This window comes from Falco rusticolus, chromosome 1 (assembly GCF_015220075.1).
Source record: "Falco rusticolus isolate bFalRus1 chromosome 1, bFalRus1.pri, whole genome shotgun sequence".
NCBI classification, from domain to species: domain Eukaryota; kingdom Metazoa; phylum Chordata; class Aves; order Falconiformes; family Falconidae; genus Falco; species Falco rusticolus.
This window is the reverse complement of record NC_051187.1, coordinates 103574193-103594067: the sequence shown is the minus strand read 5'-3', so window position 1 is coordinate 103594067 and position 19875 is coordinate 103574193. Positions and strand designations below refer to the sequence as shown.

General features: G+C 42.2%; 1 protein-coding gene across 1 annotated transcript in view; it reads right to left on the bottom strand.

The window, feature by feature from the left end:
* FRAS1 (Fraser extracellular matrix complex subunit 1) overlaps positions 1-19875 on the bottom strand; it is a 174163-nt gene that overhangs the window by 107384 nt on the left and 46904 nt on the right. Inside the window, exons 3-4 of the mRNA XM_037392849.1 lie at positions 4302-4409; positions 1117-1209 (exon numbers count right to left, since the gene is read on the bottom strand). Of these exons, the coding sequence (XP_037248746.1) occupies positions 1117-1209; positions 4302-4409 (201 nt within the window). The remainder of the gene's footprint in view (positions 1-1116; positions 1210-4301; positions 4410-19875) is intronic.

Sequence of the window (19875 nt, the reverse complement as noted above, 5' to 3'; positions counted from 1 at the left end):
CAACCATCAGGATGAGACTTTGCACTGCCAAAAAAAAATTGTTTCATGACCGCCTTACAGTGGAATTGGGGTGTGACATATGACTATAGACAAATACGTCTGTAATCCCTGCGGGGATGCCTACTTATTCATCTGACTTGCATTCCAAAGAACAGGCTTACAGAGAGCCAAAAGACAGAAGCTGCAGCAAGAGTACAACACAGCAAAATGCAGCAACAGCAACAAGAAGAAATATAATGTAATATGATCTAATACAGTATCACCCAAATCACAGGCACAAAGAAATATGAGAAGAGGCTAGACGTGCTATCCCTTCTATCCCAGTCTTCGTCTAGCTCGTAACAGGATGCTTGCTGGTCATGCCCATGCTGAAACAGAGGGTTAGAACATCCATCTCAGGTATAGAATATAAGGTCCAAATATTCAAATGTATCTGGGCGTTTTACCATATTTCTTAAGATTTGGACCTGACTTGCCTCTTGTCAAACAGAAAAGTCTGTAAGAGACCAGACATAGGACTTGGGTTCACTGTTAAGCCATTTTTCTACGTTTGCCTATTGTTCAACATGATTCATTAACTACTAGCCATAAATCTTTTTTTTTTTTCTTATCTGTAGACACTTACTCTTATTGTTTTGGCCTTTCAGCCCTCCTAGGTGAAACCACATCCTGGAACCTGCTTCTTGAATAATTCAGGATTACAAAATACATAACCTGGGTCGCACAACAGCAATCAATCTCTACCAGCATAGATGGCTGCTGAGAGAAAAGCCTTCTTTCCAGATAGCTAATATGTCAAGTTTGCCGTGCTTTGCTCCCCTCCTAACATTACTATATTGTCTCAATCATCCACAGAAACAGCAAAGTGAATGAATGAGTGGGAAACTTTCTGCCCTTAAGCCAAGCAGGACACATGATTGCTCAGCAACACATTCCCTTTTTGCAAACCATGCTGACCAAAGTCAGGTTATATTAAATTATCTGACAGTGGCAGAATATAAGCCCAATGAACTATCCTTCTCCTGTACGTCAGCTAAGCATCCTTCACTGACGTGAAACAGAGAGCTAAAAAACAGAAAGGATTGTCCCTGCCAAGGAATATGACATAGCACTCACGCTGTGGATCTGCCCTTCATGCTGGCAAAATCCTTCAGCTCGGGAGGCACACTCAGGGCAGCACTTCTTGGAGACTATTTGGAGCACTTCTCCCTAAAAAGATACAAGAATCCAATAAGCAGTTCACGTGAAATAGAGACTTCAACATGATGGTAAAGACAAGGAGTCTTACTGGGCCAGGTGCTCTCAGTTTGGAGAGCAAATGTATTATGTTAAACATATAATGCTGCTACACCAGATCCCTTTGTTGAGAGGTGGTACATCAGTTTGCTGTATTTGACATTTTACCATCAAAACAACAGTAGGAGAATTCACCCCCCTAACAACACAATTAGGAAGTCTCCAGTTGCACTAGTTTTCAAACAAGAATGAAGAATAGAAAGCGATTATTCAAGACCAAAAAAACCCCCAAGATTACTCACTGAAGGCCCTCTGAGAAACATGGTCCAGATGTAATTTTTTCCGTAGTTTTCTACATGTACAGGATTGATCTCAGTCTAACATTTCACCACACCAGAAGTGCAACTGGCAGGCAGAATGAATGTGCATCCATTAACTGTACTTCTTTGGCTTAATAACCACCACTTTTTTTTAAATAACTCTACTTTCAAATTAACTGAAAACTACCGACCACTTCAAACCACAGCACAGTCAGACGATGCTGCTACCACTTTGCTTTGTGTGTCCCAAGGGCTTAGCAAGCCAACAACTTGCTATGTCCTCTTTGGCAGCAGAGAGAAAGATGATGCTGATGGAAACAACTCATCAGACGAAAGGCGAAACACATCAGTAAAGGCATCAGCCAACACTGGGAAGGATAATGGACTCCCGTGACCGAAAACGGCTCCACAGCCATGCTTTCACGCTCCTCCCAGCTGCACATTAAACACCCCAGGCCTGGCACAGCACCCCACAGACAGGACAGCGATAGCTGCGGGAGGACTTTATTTTGTAAGGGTGTCTGTCACTGGTGGCAAGTGCAGATGAGGGCCCCTGGCACCACCCGAGGCACCGCAGATCTCAGCATTTGCCTCCTACAGCCTATAACAAAAAAAGGCCAAAAAATTTTACTGATGTGAGCAGGTTATCTGGAGAGGGAGAAAACAGAAAACATGTCAGGTTTGGGAAATGAAATGTAGAAAAATTTTATCCATGAGTCACCTTCCTCAAACTATTGCAAAGGTGTTTCTCAGGAGGCATACTCTATCCTTTCCACTTTTAAAGGGTACGACCAACATCTAAGGGATTCCTGCTCAAAAGGGAGTTATTATTTGTTTTGCTATAATAAAAAATGAAGACACTGTGATGCCAAAAAATTCTCTTCCCTTTCACCTTCTATTTGTATGATAAAAGTGACTAGAATAATTTGAAATGTCACAAGTTTTCTTTCTGTTTTCTAAAAAGAAACATTTTGATTTTTCAGACCGAAAAAAAGTTTCTCACTTCCAAGGTTTCCTTCAATGTCCTGTTTTTTTAGAAGGTGGGAAACAAAATTAGTATTCCATTTACCTTAAACCATGAAACCCTATTCAACTGTGAACCTGCTGTGGAGAAACTGGTTTTGGTTGTTGGTTTGTTTTGGTTCACACACAGAAATAACATTTCCCGATTTTCTACCTACTCAAAACATTTGGGATGTACAGCAGTAGGTTTTACATACAAACGTTTAGAATACCACTGGGAATGTTTTTTGCAAAGACTGCCTGGCTTTGTTTATGCCTTGTTGTTGTAAACAAGATCAGCAATATTAGCATAAATCTCATAATATGCAAATAAGGAATAAACCATGGAGAGGGATGGCGATTTCTGACCTTGTTCATCAGTGGTTGGTTTATGCTTGAAGCATGACAGCATTTTTTACTTCTGAGATCCTTGATGATCCTTTGCAACATTTAAATGGCCAGACCTTTATGGAACACTTAAACTCTTTGTCTTGAAGATTACTCATGTCAAGGAGTCACACGTTCATTTCATGCTATAAATCTATTTACCTTTATGAGCTTTAAAGTTGTCACCTTTTCATTTATCCAATTTTTTAAAATTAACATCTTACCTAGCCCACTCATTATGGGGTGTGCCATGACAGCACTCCTTTTTCTTTTTTTTTTTTAATTTCTCTCCTCTTTTGCCAAAGAATCCTAACATTTGAGTCTTGCTTTCATCAATACACAGAAATAATGGGGAAAACCGGTAAGAAACAAAATTATTGCCTTGTTAATACTGTCATATTGGAAAACACTTTAACCTCCTTCATAAAGCCATATAATTATATTGGCAGTGCCTCTTTAAAAACACTAATTTACATTGCCATTCACACATACTACCCCAGTAATCCAGATGCTAATGCAAGAGCAATTCCATGGCCAATTAGCTGTAACCATTAATGAGGGCTCAGATAGAAAAAGATAAACAGGAGACAAGGAAAGCTCAACAACCCTCACAAGGCAAAAGAAACTGAAAGACAATCTTAGCTCTGTTATTGTTCGTCAGAGCGGAAAGCGTCTATCTGCATGTTCGGGGGAGACCCAGCCCCAGGTCCAAATGGAGTATGACTGGAAGCTGGGCTCATGCTGGGAGGTCTGAACCCAGTTCAGGCGCTTCCTTTGGGGACCAGACTGCCCCGGGAGCACAGACAGCCTGCAAGCTGTTCCAACACCAAGCCTCTGGCTGTAGTGTGGCGAAGGAGACAACAGTTTCACACACTGGGTTTTGCTTTCGTGTTTCTTGCACAGGCTTGCATCAATGAGAAGTGAAAGGGCGCAGAGGCTGTGCCTGACCCTGGGCAGTCACGCACACCCTGGGAAGAGAAATGGGATTTCACTGCTTCCCACAAATCCTGCTGTGGATCAGACCAGGAGGTTGACAGGGCAGCTGTCATCACAGTGTACAAAGATAACCAACCAGCGCACCTCTGCCAGTCCCTCCAGGGAAACACCTCATGCTGCATCCTCTGTTTGTGTCTCTCCTAATACAAGGGGAGCTTTGCTTCAACAGGGACTGTTACCTCAACTGCTCCCACCATACCTTTATGTGCAACACAGCGTGGCGGACCCCAATGAGCATTTTGACATGTAACTATTCCAGGGGTTTACAGCTGGGGAAGGGTAGGAACTCCAGAGTGACCTGGCATTTCTACCACCACACAGAATGGGTCAGCTGGCACCTGGAGAGCTGCAGCCCCTTACCTTCGGAAAGTCACACTGAGGGTGTTTGCAGACAGTATGTTCACAGGTGACAATATTGCTATGGCAACGGCAGTCTTGGCAAGAATCTGGCTTCCAAATTGTGTTATTCTGCAAAAAACCATAAGTTTTAAATTAGACCCATACAGCACAAAGCATGTGCTATTTTACCCAACAGCAAATGGCTCAAATAGATCAATAGAGACAAAATGGAAGAGTAAAGTCTGCAACAGACAACCCCTCCCTCCCACACACTTATCAGGCACAACTTCGGTACTGTTCACTCAGTAACTTCAAACACGCAGTTGAAAGACAAGGCCTTGCACAACAAATAATCAACTCCAACGGTACGATAGTCGATAGGACATAACCTCTGATAATCTCAATTGGTGTCAAAATTAAAATGTGATTACAGCATCTCTGGGAAACCCCTCCATAATCAAGTTCCGACTGTGCAAACTGCGGCTACTGCTACGGTCACAGCTTAGTAGCTAAGCCAGCTCTGAGGCTAACCTGCCCCTGGCCAGGCAGCTGTGGCCCCACTCAGCACCCATGAGCTGATGGAGAATGCAGGTGAACATGGACACGCTTGAATCCAAATGAGCTGTTGAACGTAACCTTCAAAAATTTGTGAGTCTGTAGGTTCACAGTAAGAAAACGTTCTCATGTCAAAACCATGATGTAAACTGTGCTCATCACATTAGGCTATAAGATGGAAGGAAAGGTCTGAAGAGCCTAAGATGCAATTAAACTGATTTAGTCAAAAATGCTAAATGCATGGCCAGGTATGAACAGGCTCCACCTGCTCACATTGATTCCAAAATGTCATGAAGGGGACTCTGATGGAGCAGACAGTCCAACAGAATTGGAAGTAGCTGTCGCCACCACTCGATCAGTGCACCCGACTGGAACACCCACAGCTAATTAGCAAGGGTTTTCACCACCCCTACTTGACCCCCTTCCATTCCCTCCACACCGAGGTCATGATCCCACGCCACCACCATGCTTTCATAAGGCAGCTCAGGCCCTCATCCAGTTGCTTGGACGCTTGCCAGACTTCTCCCTCCCTCCCACCAGCATCTCCAACGTCTGAGCCACCACTTGGGACTCATTACTTTCAGTAGGATGCTTGGGAAACAAAGCCGCCTTTCTCTTTACTCCTGAACACTAACTTCCAGCCATCCTGGTATCAAACAGCATCAGCAGCATCCCAGGGAAGCAGCCAAGCCTGCCTGTCACCACCCTCCCTATGAAAACATCTTGTCTGCACTCATCTCCTCTGCAGTGCCACTCCACCCGTGCCAAGCATCCTTTCTCCGGCCATTTAAAAAAAGCAACCAGTAACTACATACTGAGCTCATCCAAATTATACAATTGCTGCGTTCATATTTATCTGTTTTTCAAAGCCTTCAGTTAAAGTCACCAAAAGAAAATGGAAAGAGGAAGATCAATTTCTGACCTGAAAAACTCTTTTCCATTAGACAACCGCTGTGCGTACTACTAGGCTAAATTTATGCCACACAGGAAATTTTCCTATGTAGTACAGCCAGCCGCTATTCAAGTCATTAAACTTCATTTCTAATTGATTTGAAAGACAACCAGACTTTGCTACTCATTTACACAATATAGTGATTTACTCCAACAAGTCAATTTACTCACGGTGTAAAGTACGAGTTAGGGAAATGAAGACATGAAAAGATGATTAACAGTTTATTACTACGAACACATTTAGGGCTAACTACTCAAACTGGTAAGCATAACGATAAAACACTGCAATGTGCCTTAAAGGCCCATTAGACTGCTTAATGAGAGCAAAAAAAAATCTTGAAAAATCTGGCCACTTGCTCAGGAGCTGTCGGGTGCTGTGCTCTTTGAGAAGTCAATGTGATGTACTACAAGCCAGCTCGTGCAAGCCACGGGAAGAGGCGACTCAGAGGTTTCACCACAGCTGCGTGACTGCAAGAGGTGGTAGAGGCTCTCTCCTCTTTACCCATCCTGCATTCAGGGCCAACTGCCGAGCAGAAAAGGCCGGTTGTGTCCCCTCTGAAACAGTGCTCTTTGTCAAAACAAACCGGCTTACTCTACAATGCTGGATAAAGAACGCAAACCTGCAAACAGTGGGATAACCAGAAATACTGCGAACAAATCCTTGTGTCTCTTCGCTGATTTACAAAAGCGTTTCGTTCATATCAAACCGTGCTCTTCTCTGGCGGCAAAGCTTATGCAAGGGGAACAAACACCCCGGCAGCAGCAGAGATTTAGGGAGATTCTCTGTTAATGGAACGATGGTGGCAACACAAAGCTTAATAACAGCAAGAGGTGGCAGTAAGCGTGCAGCCCCTTGGGGTAAGGTATCAACAAGTCAAAGAAAGATGGTAATTTCTGCTTGGGTTGTAACAGTTGGTTCTCCTCTCACATCCACGTGGCTGTGGCCGTGGAACAGAAACCTTGACTCCATCTCTGCCAGCAGATTTACAGTACAGTTACAGAATAAATTCAGCTTAAGTTATGTTTCTGCCAAGCTTTAGCTAACACACATCCGAGTTAACTCATTCTGCTCTCTTTCACAAAGCTTTATCACACTTAGATCCACCCTAAGATTCCTAAACCCACAACAACACCAAGAACTCCAAACACCTTTTCCACTGGCAAAAAGTGCCGTTGAATCTGTTTACGACACCATTTGTTAGATATATCTATTGATTTATTCCTTCACTTGTTTGTTCCCAGCTGGAAGGAGAATCCCAAAGCAGTGGGTGGCAAAGGAGAAAATGTGCACGACAACGATGTCAGCAGTGAAAAGCAATCTGCATTTTAGAACAGGCAGCTCACTGCAGGGTGAGGCTGCTGCCTCAGAAGCAGCCACGGGGGAAGCACTGGGCACAGGGAGCAGGAAGGGAGACAGCAGATTACCTGCCTCACCACTTGGCTCTCCTAAACCTTTACCTGCAGCCCCTCTCCTTTATATATATATAAAAAATAATTAAATTTCCATGGTGGAATAACAGCCAAAGCACTCACATGGCAAGAGGTCAGCACAGAGCCACTCTCACTCACATTTTGAGACTTAAAAGCCCACGTTTCTGATAAGAAAACCTTCTCTTTGGCCTTCACCCTCCCCTATTTCTTATTATAGTCTAAGCAGGCTGGACTCAAATCAGCTTTTTCTAAATCCACACAGAAGACGCTTGGAAGCATCGGCATGCATCAGTGATTTACATTTGCCAGGTATCAGATCAAAACCGACACGTGTCTGCAGAGGTTTTAAGAATTCAGAACCTAGTTAATAGTCAAGAAACTACTACCTGATTTTTTGGATGCGAAAGTCTTCCATGCAGTTCAGAGCGTTCAGCTCTTTTGACAGTTGAACATTTAGCTTAAGATTCCTGGCTAGAGAGCAACAGACCTAAACTCAAATTTGAAAAGTCTGGTGACAATTATGTTTACTGATTTCTCCATACAAAGGTGGAGGTTTTATTCTCTGTAATGCTACCAAATGTCTAAATATTACAGTCACAGTAAACTGAGCACAGCACAATGCTCTAGCTATGAGTCATTTGAAGTGCAAGGCCATTTAATTCCTTTGAGATGGGAGAGAAAAGCTGCACGTGTACTTCATATACATGGTGGAAATACATAAAAGAACGGGGAAGTTACTGCAGAATTACTTTTGGTTGTATTCCTGGGTGCTGACTATTTCAGGATCACATTTCAAACTAATTTTAATGTGTTCCCTGTTTACATGGAAGTGTGTAGCTGACAGCTGCTAATACAGGAAAGCATAGAAAGATTTGTTGCTGTGTTATTTAGAGCTCTTATGACCTGGAGAATGCAGACTGCTAGTCATTTTAATTATTCTTAATTATTCTTTTTGTTTCTTTTCATTTCAAATGTGACTATTGCTAAGGCAACCAAACATGGGACAACAGCTTAAGACTGTTCTTCCCAGTTTTGCCCCTAGCTAACCGTGAGATCTTGGTCCACCCAAGCTAGGAGAACATGTTCACAAGTAACGCGGAAGCCCCGGTATTACAAGAAAGGCTCCCAAATCAGTCTGCAGATAGGAACTGAGATACTGACCACCCAGCTGCAAAACGAGGATCCCACCTACCTGTCCTGCATGCTGTAAGGATTAGTTAGTATTCATCCAACATTTGCAAGAACACTTTGAAGCTCCTAGGTGTTCCTGTTTTAACCACAAAGCTAGACTTTTCCATAGACACTTAAAGAACTGCTGTAAGTCCACCTTACATCTTCTCCAAGGCACTGTACCTCAGTGGACAAATTATCTCCTACAATTTAAGCACTGAATTCCTATCCTGTTAAGTACACTTTTATCAATGACAATTTAAGGAACTTTTTCCTTACAAGTACTAATATAATTAACAGTATAAATAAAGAAATAATGTGCACAGAGCACTTTGAAGAGGGAAAGCACTCCTTAAGCACCAAGTAGTGCCATTATAATTTATTTGTTCTTTGGATTTCCCTACATCAAAAGAAGAAATGATACCTAATCCAACTGAATTTTAAAATGCCACACTGCAAAAAGAGATATCTACATTACACCTTGGTATGAGGAACAGGGGCCAAAAAAGCAAGATACGCTCGCAAACCTTTAAAGCTTGCAGGCACCCAGACACATGACAAAATAAAATAAAACCCAAGACACAGAGGCACAGTGCAAGCACATACTGGGTTTGGAGAATACTGATGAGGACTTAGAAAAAGGCAGGACAGAGAGCAAAAGAGCTGCACATTAAGAAAAGGCTAAGAATAGGAGGTGGCAAGAAAGCAACCAGCAGTAAAAGCAAAGGAGGGTTGAAGCAAAGAATAAGCTAAAGAGACAAAGAGCAGACACAGTGCTCAAGTGGGAGCCCAGAGCAGCTGTGAGCACTCATGGTTTGATGTTGCCAGGCTGCCATATTAACCAGAGCACAGAAAGACTTAAATCTCTTTGACCATGGCTTTTTTGACTGGCTATTATAACTTCAGATGGCTGCACCTGTTCCTCCTCTACCTCAGCAAAAAAACACACACCAAACAAATCAAAAATAATCGGAGTCTACTATTAATACGTAAAAAGCCTCAGAAATTTAATCAGATGCTGCTTAACATGTGATATCATCACACTAGATAACAGTCTGCACTCTATTCTGGTGCAGTGACTGTGGAAACCAGAGGCGTACAGCAGCTGGTTTGTGTCCCCCCCTCAGCCTCCTTTCCATTTCTTATGGCTTCATGAAAATATTCAGTCCATCCATAAAATGTCACTGGCTGCTGGATCATCCTTCATAGCATGCCAGACTTGTAAAGCCGATCACCTGGTTGCTAGTATTGCTGCAATTACTAAGCAGGGTGAAACCAGCAGTCTACAGCTGAAGCCTTAATGTTAGCCAGGAAGCAAGCTTGAAATTTTTACTGTCGTGCGGAAAAGAAGGCGGTGCTTATTGCTTCTCATGTACCCTACTACAAGAAAAGCAGCTTTCTTGCTTTTACGAGAAAGCAGTAAAACTCATGCAATTAACTTTCAAAGGGGCTGCTCTGTCCCCTGGCCACCAGACACACGTGACGGTGGCACTGGCTTTGGGGAGCAGGAGGCCACCCCACGGGGTGATGCTACAAGAGAGCACCCAGGCCACGTGTTCCCCAACCTCAGCACCGGGTTGGATTTACTTCATAAGTTGTCTTCCGCCAGAGACATCCGAGGAAAGGCAAGTATCAGATGTCTCGGAGGAGGAATACCAGGCTGCTTTGTTGAAATGGGAGGCAGAGCCCAGAGCAATTACACTTTTGGTAACAATTACCAGCAGCACCCACCAGCTGCCAAGTGAGGAGACTTGGCAGCTCAGTAACACCACTTTCATTTATCATTTCCACTCCAATTATCTGACAATACCAGGCAATTGGCAGAACAAACCCAAACGTAAGGGAAGCTGAGAGAGCGCTACATGGTCTGTGGGGATATCAATTAATGGAGCGATGAAGAGATGAAAGTAATTCAGAGACACATAAAGGATTCCTAGTGTCCATTTGGGTTTAGACTTTATGTTTTATCTTTTGCAATAGGGAGCTGTTGCTGCTGCTATGTTTTCAAAGCTGGTATGTGCTTGCATATAAAAAAAACCTCTTGAAAACGGGCTTTTAACGGGCTTAGTCCAGCATGCCCACGGGCAGAACAACATGGGAATGGCGCAGTCCCTGAAACCAAACAAATTCAGCTCATCTCAGTGGAAACAGCTTTAGTCCTGCACTCCTAAGAGAAAACAGAGCAGTTAAGGTAGAGTGTACAGCTTGATTAACAACACGTAAACATGAACACGCTTTTTCAGGAATGGGGAACTATTCTTCCCCTTCTTCCAACTACGGAATTAAAAAGTTAACACAAATTAAAGCAAAGTACTGTTTTCATGGTTCATTAGTCTCCTGCTTTTCTACATTTTCTAACTGTTAAGTCTTTCACCAGTTGTACCAGCCTTGTTAAAACTAAGAGCCTACAAATGACATTTCCCAGTAGTCCTAAGCTATTTCAGGGATGGAAAGACCATGATATTCAGAGATATTCTTTAGTTAGGTGATGTTGTAAACTTTATCCTGTCTTTCATACAGACACAAAAGCAGTCACTAGGAAACGGCTCAAATGAATCGAATGCACAGAGCAAACAGGGTAGATGAATTAAAACAATGTTTTAAAAATCATTAGTCCTAATCATGATTCAAATCAGCATAGCGAAATCTTTATTTAGACCAACAGGTCAATTGTTTTCCTGCAGCAGTGTTCTTTTGCAAAGGTTAATAACTTTAGGTTGGTCACTGTTAAAGCAGATTTGTCTGTAGTCCAATATATCCTTTATATAAACACTGCACTCTGGTTTGGCCCTGACTGCCAGAAAACACTGTTACCAATAATTGCTACCTATAATTACTTTAAGGACTGTAGTTTACCACATTTTTATTCTGATTCTTATGCATTCCTCCCCCTTTCTAATCAATTCATATCAGCACTTCTATAATGAAAAATTAACAGCAATACTATCTCTGAAGTAACCTTTAATTAGTTAAATAACTTTCCCTGTGATGAGTATGTAAGAAAAGAACATTTTGCATTTAAAAGCAATAATTAAAGGTAACATAGTTGCATCACACTAAGATGTAGACCTAGTTGATCTCACCCAGTTCTTATTGAAAGAAGTTTTTTCCCCATGCTCATTAACCTGTAGCTTTAAATGAAGAAGAAACTGCTTGAATACACTTACATTTATAATTATTTCCTTGGTCCCTGCACAGAGGGCTGCCATTGCCAGAAATGGATTTAGCACTGTACTCATTCTATGTGTTTATTGAAAAAAATCCAGAAGCTCAACAGAGTGACTTTTAAAAATGGTTGTAAATACACCCTGCATGTTTTTCCTCATTAACATTCATGATTTTAAAAAATTACAATACCCTTAAGCCCTCCTGTTGGTTGTCAAAATCCATTTTTTCAAAACAAACTGGATTTGAATAGAGCTGTTCCAATGTTGTATCTTTGAAGCATCTTACGAGCTTTCTGCTTCTGTTCCGTTTTAAATTCCTTTTACACTTATATATGCAGATATGTGACATAAGCTTGAAAAATGTCAGACAGTATGTGTTCAATACTAGCACCAATAAATAACGGGTACCACAGTAAGACTTGCTCCCACTCACTCTCTTCCACACATTTCCTTCTCCTGCACTTATATTCAAAACCTAACCAACATCCAAGGATGTAACTTTTCCAGCTATCATATTTTGTATTTCATTTCTTCCATGGGAGAAGTAATTTTACATTATGTTTATGGTTATGTTGTAAAAATCAGGAACTTTTAACCCATTTATAAAATCAGCACCAGAAGTGGAGGAGAAAAGAGGAGGGAGGATAAAAACTTTTGAGTTTCTCTCTCAGCGCTGCGTTCATTTTTATTATCTGGGAACACAGGCAACTTGAAAACATTACCCCAAGCATGGAGAGACTAACGACTGTATTTCCTTCCACATAATCAAGCCCTCTTTCCCTCTTGAATGAAAGTATAACTTGTCTTCAACATCCCTCTGTAAACCAATAGAGAGTTTTAAAAGATTTTTTAAAAAAAAAATACCCCCCACAATTTTGACAACGTGCCCCAAGCTAGAAGATTGGCTCTCTCCTGAGACGTGGAGGGTACAAAGCTGGTTCCATTACCTACCACCAACACAAGCAGGAACTTGGTTTGCTTTTCTTTTTCTTTTTCTTTTCTTTTGAACTGAAATCAGAAATTATTTCCTCTTTCCAGGACAGTAGTAAGGCGGCACCTCTTATCTGATCCAACACAGGAGACCTCCCAGAAAACAGTGGTATCTTGGCAATACACCACTGTCTCACACTGTGGTATCATGAAGCCTCAGGTAAGAATACCCACACCCAAACCATACAGCACTGCTGGAGGAAAACACCCAGTGGCTCTGGCCACCTCACTGTGGACAACACATCCTGCTCTTAATTATGGGCGTTAAGAATGAAAGGTGTGAATGCTTATGGCCAGTCACTTCTGTACAGCACCATTTGTTATCAACTTGACGTGTTTTAAAAACATTTTCTTAAGCCCCAACAATGTCGCAGGAGCAAGAAAACCTCACCCAAAACAGCCTGCAGCTTTGCAAATTTTCTTCACACTTTTAAGTCCATCTATAAAAGGACGCAGTGAACACCTAATAGTAAAACCAATTACTAGAAGGGAAGGGGTTGCAATTTTAACATCACTGCATGCAGCGAGAGCAAAGATCCATCTCGCTCAGGAGCTTGCTTCAACAGCTTCAGACACCTGAGAATACAAATACAGAAAATGATACTTCTTCCAACAACACCCTCCATGCAGTTCATAGTTCAGTGACTTCCCAAGTCAGAAGCTGTGTTTCTGCATTTAATAATTCTCATGGCTCTTCTCTGTGAATTTGTCCAGTGTCCCCTTGGAGTCATGTAAACTTTGAGCATCAACATCTTAGAGCAAAGTTTTAGCACTCAATCACACAGAGAGAAAAAAAAAAAAAAAAAAAAAGTAACTCCCTTGTGAAGAACTAAGGCTTGCATCGTACTGTACGAGAAAGGGACAAAACCAAGGGCCAGGGAAATAAATGGTATGATACCACACTGGATCCTTGTAGAGAGCTGGAATTTTCCTTGGTTGGCAACTTAAGGCAGGAGGGGAGCAAAAAAATGAGAAGAAAGAGACAAACCTAGAAGACCTACATGCAATTCCTGTTTGTGCAGACAACTACTGATATCACAGCCATGAAGCTTCTCTTCCCTGTGCTTGCACTGCCCTTCCTGTCCTGTGTCTGTCCAGACAGCAAATTTCCTGACATTGGGACCCACCTTTCTTACACCCTTCTTCAGCATTTGACGTGCTCTGTTAAGTCCTGAAAAGGAGTCGATGCTGTGGTGGCTCAGCTGAGCTAGCCAAGAAATGCCAACGCTGCTGATCCATGCCTGACCCCGCTGACGCCATCGGGCCATGAACTAACCCCTCACGCACGTGCCTTTGCTGCAGTAATCGTGGAAAGGGCACACAGGGGACATGAGTGTTACATGAGAAAGGGGGGGGGGTGTCCCCTTTTCTTTTTCCATTTTCTGGTACTGCAGATTTTTTCCATGCCAAATTGTGTGTTAAGGTCAATTTAACGCACACACTAGCAATTCTCCTTAGCATCCAGAAAAACATGTGGGGTCCTCCTGCTGCTTTTTTTCCCCTTTACTCCAATAGCTCCTAACCTGCCAACTGGCAAATTTCGAACATTCTCCCCCCAAAATGACTTCTGAATGGCTATCAAACCCAGACTGTTTGACTGAACAGGTGTTGAAAAGAAGGGAGGTAAGGGATTAATTAACCGAAACTTGATCACGGCTTTAATTATAACATTTATTACAATATAATGGCTATCTCTGGAGCAGCAGGAGTCACAATCTCCACTTCTCCACTCTGCAATGCTCCGGTGTACGTGCAAAGCATGCAGGTGTACCTAAGCTTTACACGTCCAAGAGCACCAAGGAGGTTATGTGCTACCCCCTAAAAACAATGCTGCTTGTTTGCAAATTTGACTTGTGAAAGCTGCCAGGACTTTAGCAGTCAACATGCAACACTGAAGGCTGCAGAACTGCAGGCAACCACTGTCAACTAGCGTGCACAGAACCACAGCCTAAAAAAAAATAATAAAAAAATTAAAACACAGATTTGAAATTGGTCACTAAACCAATTTAATCCAGTGCATATATTACAAGGGATTCCCTGCAGAGCACAGCCTGACTATACCCTCTAGGAAACACTGCTGGCCTTTTGAGGGTTTTTTTATGTTTTCAAAAGGAGGAGGGAACATCCTCTGTAGTCCCAACACAGATATGTCAAATGATGAAGTAATATTGCCAGCAGGATGCATAATTTCAAATTCATCCCGTTGTGCTGCTGAAATGCAGGCTGTGTTGGGCCAAATGCTTCAATGTTAACTGCATCTAGCTAGGGCAGAATGAAAAAACCAGGCTAAGCTTTTTATCCCATTTCTAACAAAAAAACCTCCAAACATCAGGCCGTGAAAATCACTGCGGCTAGCCAGCTGATTCAGCAGAGAAGGAAAATATCCTTCAGTAAAAGTCATTTGCAATAGGCCCTCAGAAGTACAGTATTGGGTGAAACATAACTTTTCTATTTCTTGAAGGCAACAATACACTCTAGAGCAATTTTGCAAGCCACTTTAGCAAATATATAGGTATCTCCAATTCCGAGCTGGATATTTAGGAGGTATCCCCTCAAAAGTGCAAAGCAAGGAATTACTCGCCTCAGATCCTACTATTGTTACTGTGGATCCAAGCCCAGTAATCTCTCATATAGCTCCCAGAAAATACTATCCTTTATGTCCTTATCTTCAATCTCAGCTCCCCATGCAGCAGATTAATAAACTGGTTTTCTCCTTCCTTCAAAGGGGGAAGGGGACCCCTGCAAAACTCCTGCAGAGTCATTAATCTTTGTGAACAAAGACTTCATTACAGAACAAAAATGATGAGGAAAAGCCTGTAGAAAAAGGAATTTTGTAGGCTCTCTTCATGTCCTCCAGTATTGTTTTCAAGAGTCACTGGCTCACTGGCAGCTGTCAAAATTAAACAAGGTGGTAACTTTACGACCAAACAAGTTGAAATTAGTGGCAGCAAAAGGTATGTAACAGCTCAGTATTTTACTCAAACACACAGGCTCCGTGTTGCCTTCTGTTACAAATGAATAAATTAGTTGACTTTGGCACATAGAAACTACAGTCTCAAAAACATAATTAGGCTTAAAATATCCTGTAAAGGTCAAAAATAATGTATTTGTGTGCTTCTTTTAAAGAAAAGAGGTATTTGTGCCCTTTTTTGATAGATAAGGTGTAATAAAAGACATTGGTTTTTAAATGCTCCATACTACCCATCTTTTGCCTTACTTCCTATTTCATAACAATCTGTCTGTAGAGCAGTGTTTAGCATTCCTCCTCCCCACGGATTAATCAGGTAACACAGGCAGGCTTTTCCCCCCTCTGCCTCACAGAGGGAAGGAGCCTCTTGAGGAACTCACCTTTGGTGAACCAAAATACGGTAACTGGATTCACAACAGCAACAGGACAGCCATGTAAAGAACACAGAGATCAATCAATTAAATACAACTGCCCAACTCCTAAAGGACAGGTGGAAAAAATCTGTTTGCAGAATAGCATAGACACTTGAACACTATCAGCATGTGTGGCAAGAAAGAGGGAATTTCAACCAGACAGTCTGTTCAACAACAATATTTGCATTGAAGGGCAGTATCAGTAGGTGGCTGCAGCAGCAGGTATAGCAGCAGAACAGATGTCAAGGCCCTGGCAACTGGAGAAACACAGTTTTCCCAAATTATCAGTTTAAGCATCCTACAATGAAAGAAGTTCGTCTATTAAGTGATCAGAAGGAAAGGGAACAGATGGTGAAGGAAATATCAGGGTGGCTGGGGCTACTACCTTGTGGCAGGTTGGTACCACACCTGAAAAACAGCAACTCCTCCAGCAATACATTTTTTTCTTATTACTGTTTCATTTAGGGATTACATCTGTCCAGTCATTATCTGCACTATCAGCATGTTTGACTGTCCGGACAGTGTGCAGAAAAACATTACACGCAACCATTTCACCTTGAGATATGCCAGAACTGGCTTTCTTTTCTGGTTGACTTAAAAAAACCCTAACCACAATGATCCAGGTAGTGACAAATACTTTCAAAAAAAAAACCCTCCCACTGTAATTTCAGATTGTAACACCCTGCAAGATTACTGCTGGACGAGAAGGGAAGTCACGAAGACAGACTGTCCTGTCCTCATCCCTCCATCTGCGTACACCACAATGAAAGCAATAATCTCTTGCAGCGCGCTCACTACCTAAAGAAGAAATTACATGTGCCTGTAATTGTAGTTCAATTGTAGTTCAGTTTCCAGGATGCACTGGGCCAGCGATCGATTATCAGGACAGATCAAGACTGACAGCACAGGAGGAAGAAGAGAAGAAGCAGCTGAAATTAAGCAACATGGTCCTTACTATTCACTGGGTCGCGCATGTTCTAAAGATGATGGTTTTATTTACAGCGACAACAAACTGTACCCCACACAAAACAAGTAGAGGAGAATTACAGCTAATTATCTCTTGCTCTATGAAAGAAGGAATTCCATGGGTATAAGGTTACCCTGTCTGTTTTGCTGTCTTCATTGCTTCCACGTGCATCTCCGTTAAGTTTCTGCTACTGAACTGTAATGAGACGAGACCGGGCCCCGCCTGGGGAACGGTTTAAAGCATTTCTTTATACTCTGTAGATGCTTTCCCTCCTCTTCATTAATTATTCAGTCTTTACAAAGTTTTCTTTCTTTATTGCACTATTAAATAACAAGAGCACAGCCTTGCACACACAGCTGGCTGGAGCTAGAAAGAACAGTGAACGCCACCTGGTACACTGCCTTGCTCAGTGACAACCCAACTAATAAGCAAGATGTCACTTGCCCTGAGAAAAAACACTGCACCAAGCATCCACAATGAAATCACAGAATCTTGGAACAGTTTGGGTTGGAAGGGAGCGTTAAAGCCCATCCAGCCCACCCCCCTGCAGTCAGCAGGGACATCTTCCAATAGATCAGGTTGCCCAGAGCCCCCTCCAACCTGGCCTTGAATGTCTCCAAGGATGGGGCATCTCCCACCTCTCTGGGCAGCCTCTGCCAGTGTTTCACACTCTCACTGTAAAAAAATTCTTCCTCATACCTCGTCTAATTCTACCCTCTTCTAATTTAAAACCATTACACCTTGTCATTATTTTGTCATCATTCTATTCCTCTAATCCTTTAAAGGCTAAACATCAACAGATTTTTAGAAGATTATGCAAGTAGTATCTAACCAAAAGCAAACTACCTTGTTTTGGAGGGCATATTCAGCAGCAGAGTGTGCAACTGCATCACAACAGTGTATGACAGGCTCAGAAGTCAGCAAGAACAGAGCTGAAATGGGAGATGGTAAGGCAATAAAGGGAGATGGGGAATGACAAACACATCCTTGAAGAAACAAGAAACAGAACTAACACTACTGGTAATTTTTACATGCTTTTAAGACTACTAAGGAGGACAAGATTAGGCCCAATTCTCCTTATGGTCTCTGAGTCGTGTGAGATGGACAAAAAGTCTAGCTGACCCCAAGCATTAACGCTACCATTTCCAATTACCCACAGGGCAATTGCTCCTGTGAGCAACCAGTCACTAACAGTGACAGGGGTTCTTAGCAAGAAACATGCAAACTTTGCTGTGATGCAAGGAAATAGGTCCACTCTGCTGCAGCTACACCCCGAAATGATGATTTCTCAACAGGACAAGAACAACCTTTCCATGCCTCAGCTGGGCACTCAGCACTGCTGTACTCTAGTCCAACAGGCTCCTGATGGCAAGCCCAGTATTGTCCTTTATTAAGGTTATGAACCCATCCACATCTGATGCCAGGTACTTGTTTTTTACAACAAACCTGTAAGCAATGCAATGCCAAAATCACCATCCATGAGGATTTTCCTTAAAATAAATCAAGGGAGACTGACTCATGATACTGAAAACACTGACAAGATCAGCCAGATCTGGTCTACACCCCCAACAGCAGGCTGGCACCGAGTAGTTAGCATCAGAAAACACAACGGAGGTTCAAGAGCAGCAAGCAGGTTAAGGGAGCAGAGGCAAAACCAGCTGAAGAACGCCCATGGAGGAGCTGCCTTTGCCAGCAGGTGCAGTGCAGGCAAAAAACAACTACAGGGCTGGAAAGGTTGGTCAGATGAATCATGAAGCATTGCTTTTCAGGGAGGCGGGGATAATACACAGTTGTGTAAGGCATTTACACGCCCTCTCATGAGACAGGTAAGAAAACAAAAAAAACAGGGTACGGTTGCTCTCAGCAGGAGAAGTGCCATTGTATTAATTAGTGTGATTGGCCATCAGTCAGAAAGAAATCATATTACCCATGGATAAGTGGCAGTATTCAACAGGAAATAAATTGCAGACATCTTCGGGCTCATGCTGGAACAGTTAATTTTGCTTTCGTTATTCAGAAGCACTGCATAAAAGGTCACAGCAAAAAAAATCCCAACATTTAAAATGAAAGCCCTATAATTCTATTAAAGTATATTTATTTTTTCAGTGCATAAGAATGTGTAGTGCCATGACTCTAGGAACTGCTTTTCCAATATAATGCCAGAAAGATGTTGGGAGTTGCTCTGAAAATAAATACACTGTGTACTTTGCACATCTCCCCAATTCACTCCTGTTACTACAGTTTTTCTTCTATAGAAAAACCAATTTTACAAAATGCACCTGTCCAGAACAGAAGCAAGCTAAGGGACAAAGACTACCATAACCTCTACAGCTCATACACATGAATTTTTTTCTCTCTCATCCCCTTCCCAGTACTTAACATCTTGCCCAGAATAAATCTGTGGTAAAAGCCTGGGAACAGTTTATATGGCAAGCCTGTAACGGTGACTGGAGCAGTAAGGGTAAGAAAGAGAACATGCATAAGCACTTATTTAGACTCTTGAAAACAGACTGGGTGGTCCTTAAATCTCTCCAATGCTCACCGTTTAAAAAAGGGACAGTTTTATATCAAAGCACTTTATTCCTTCACTGTAGTGCTGTCTTAATCTACAGAAGCTACTCTATGAAATATTTAGCAGAGGCAAAACATATGCATCCTTTAAGTTCAGGTTGAACAAGAAAATGCATCTTCCCTTCATCCTCAGGCATGCAAGAATGGGCTAAATATTATTGAAAATAACACCTAAGAATTTGCTTTTGTTAGCTGTTTTAATTCTGTTTCTTAATAAGCTTAAATGAAGGCTTGCTAATGTCTTTTTCAAAGCACACCTCTTGGGTATATAAAGCCTCAGGCATCAATGTCCACACGCATTCAGAGACAAGAGACCAAGAGAGAGCTTTCACCACATCGCTCTCACTGCTGCCATGGATATTTGCCAGTCTGAAGATTGCTCACTTGACATGGTGTGAGCTAATTCTCGTCG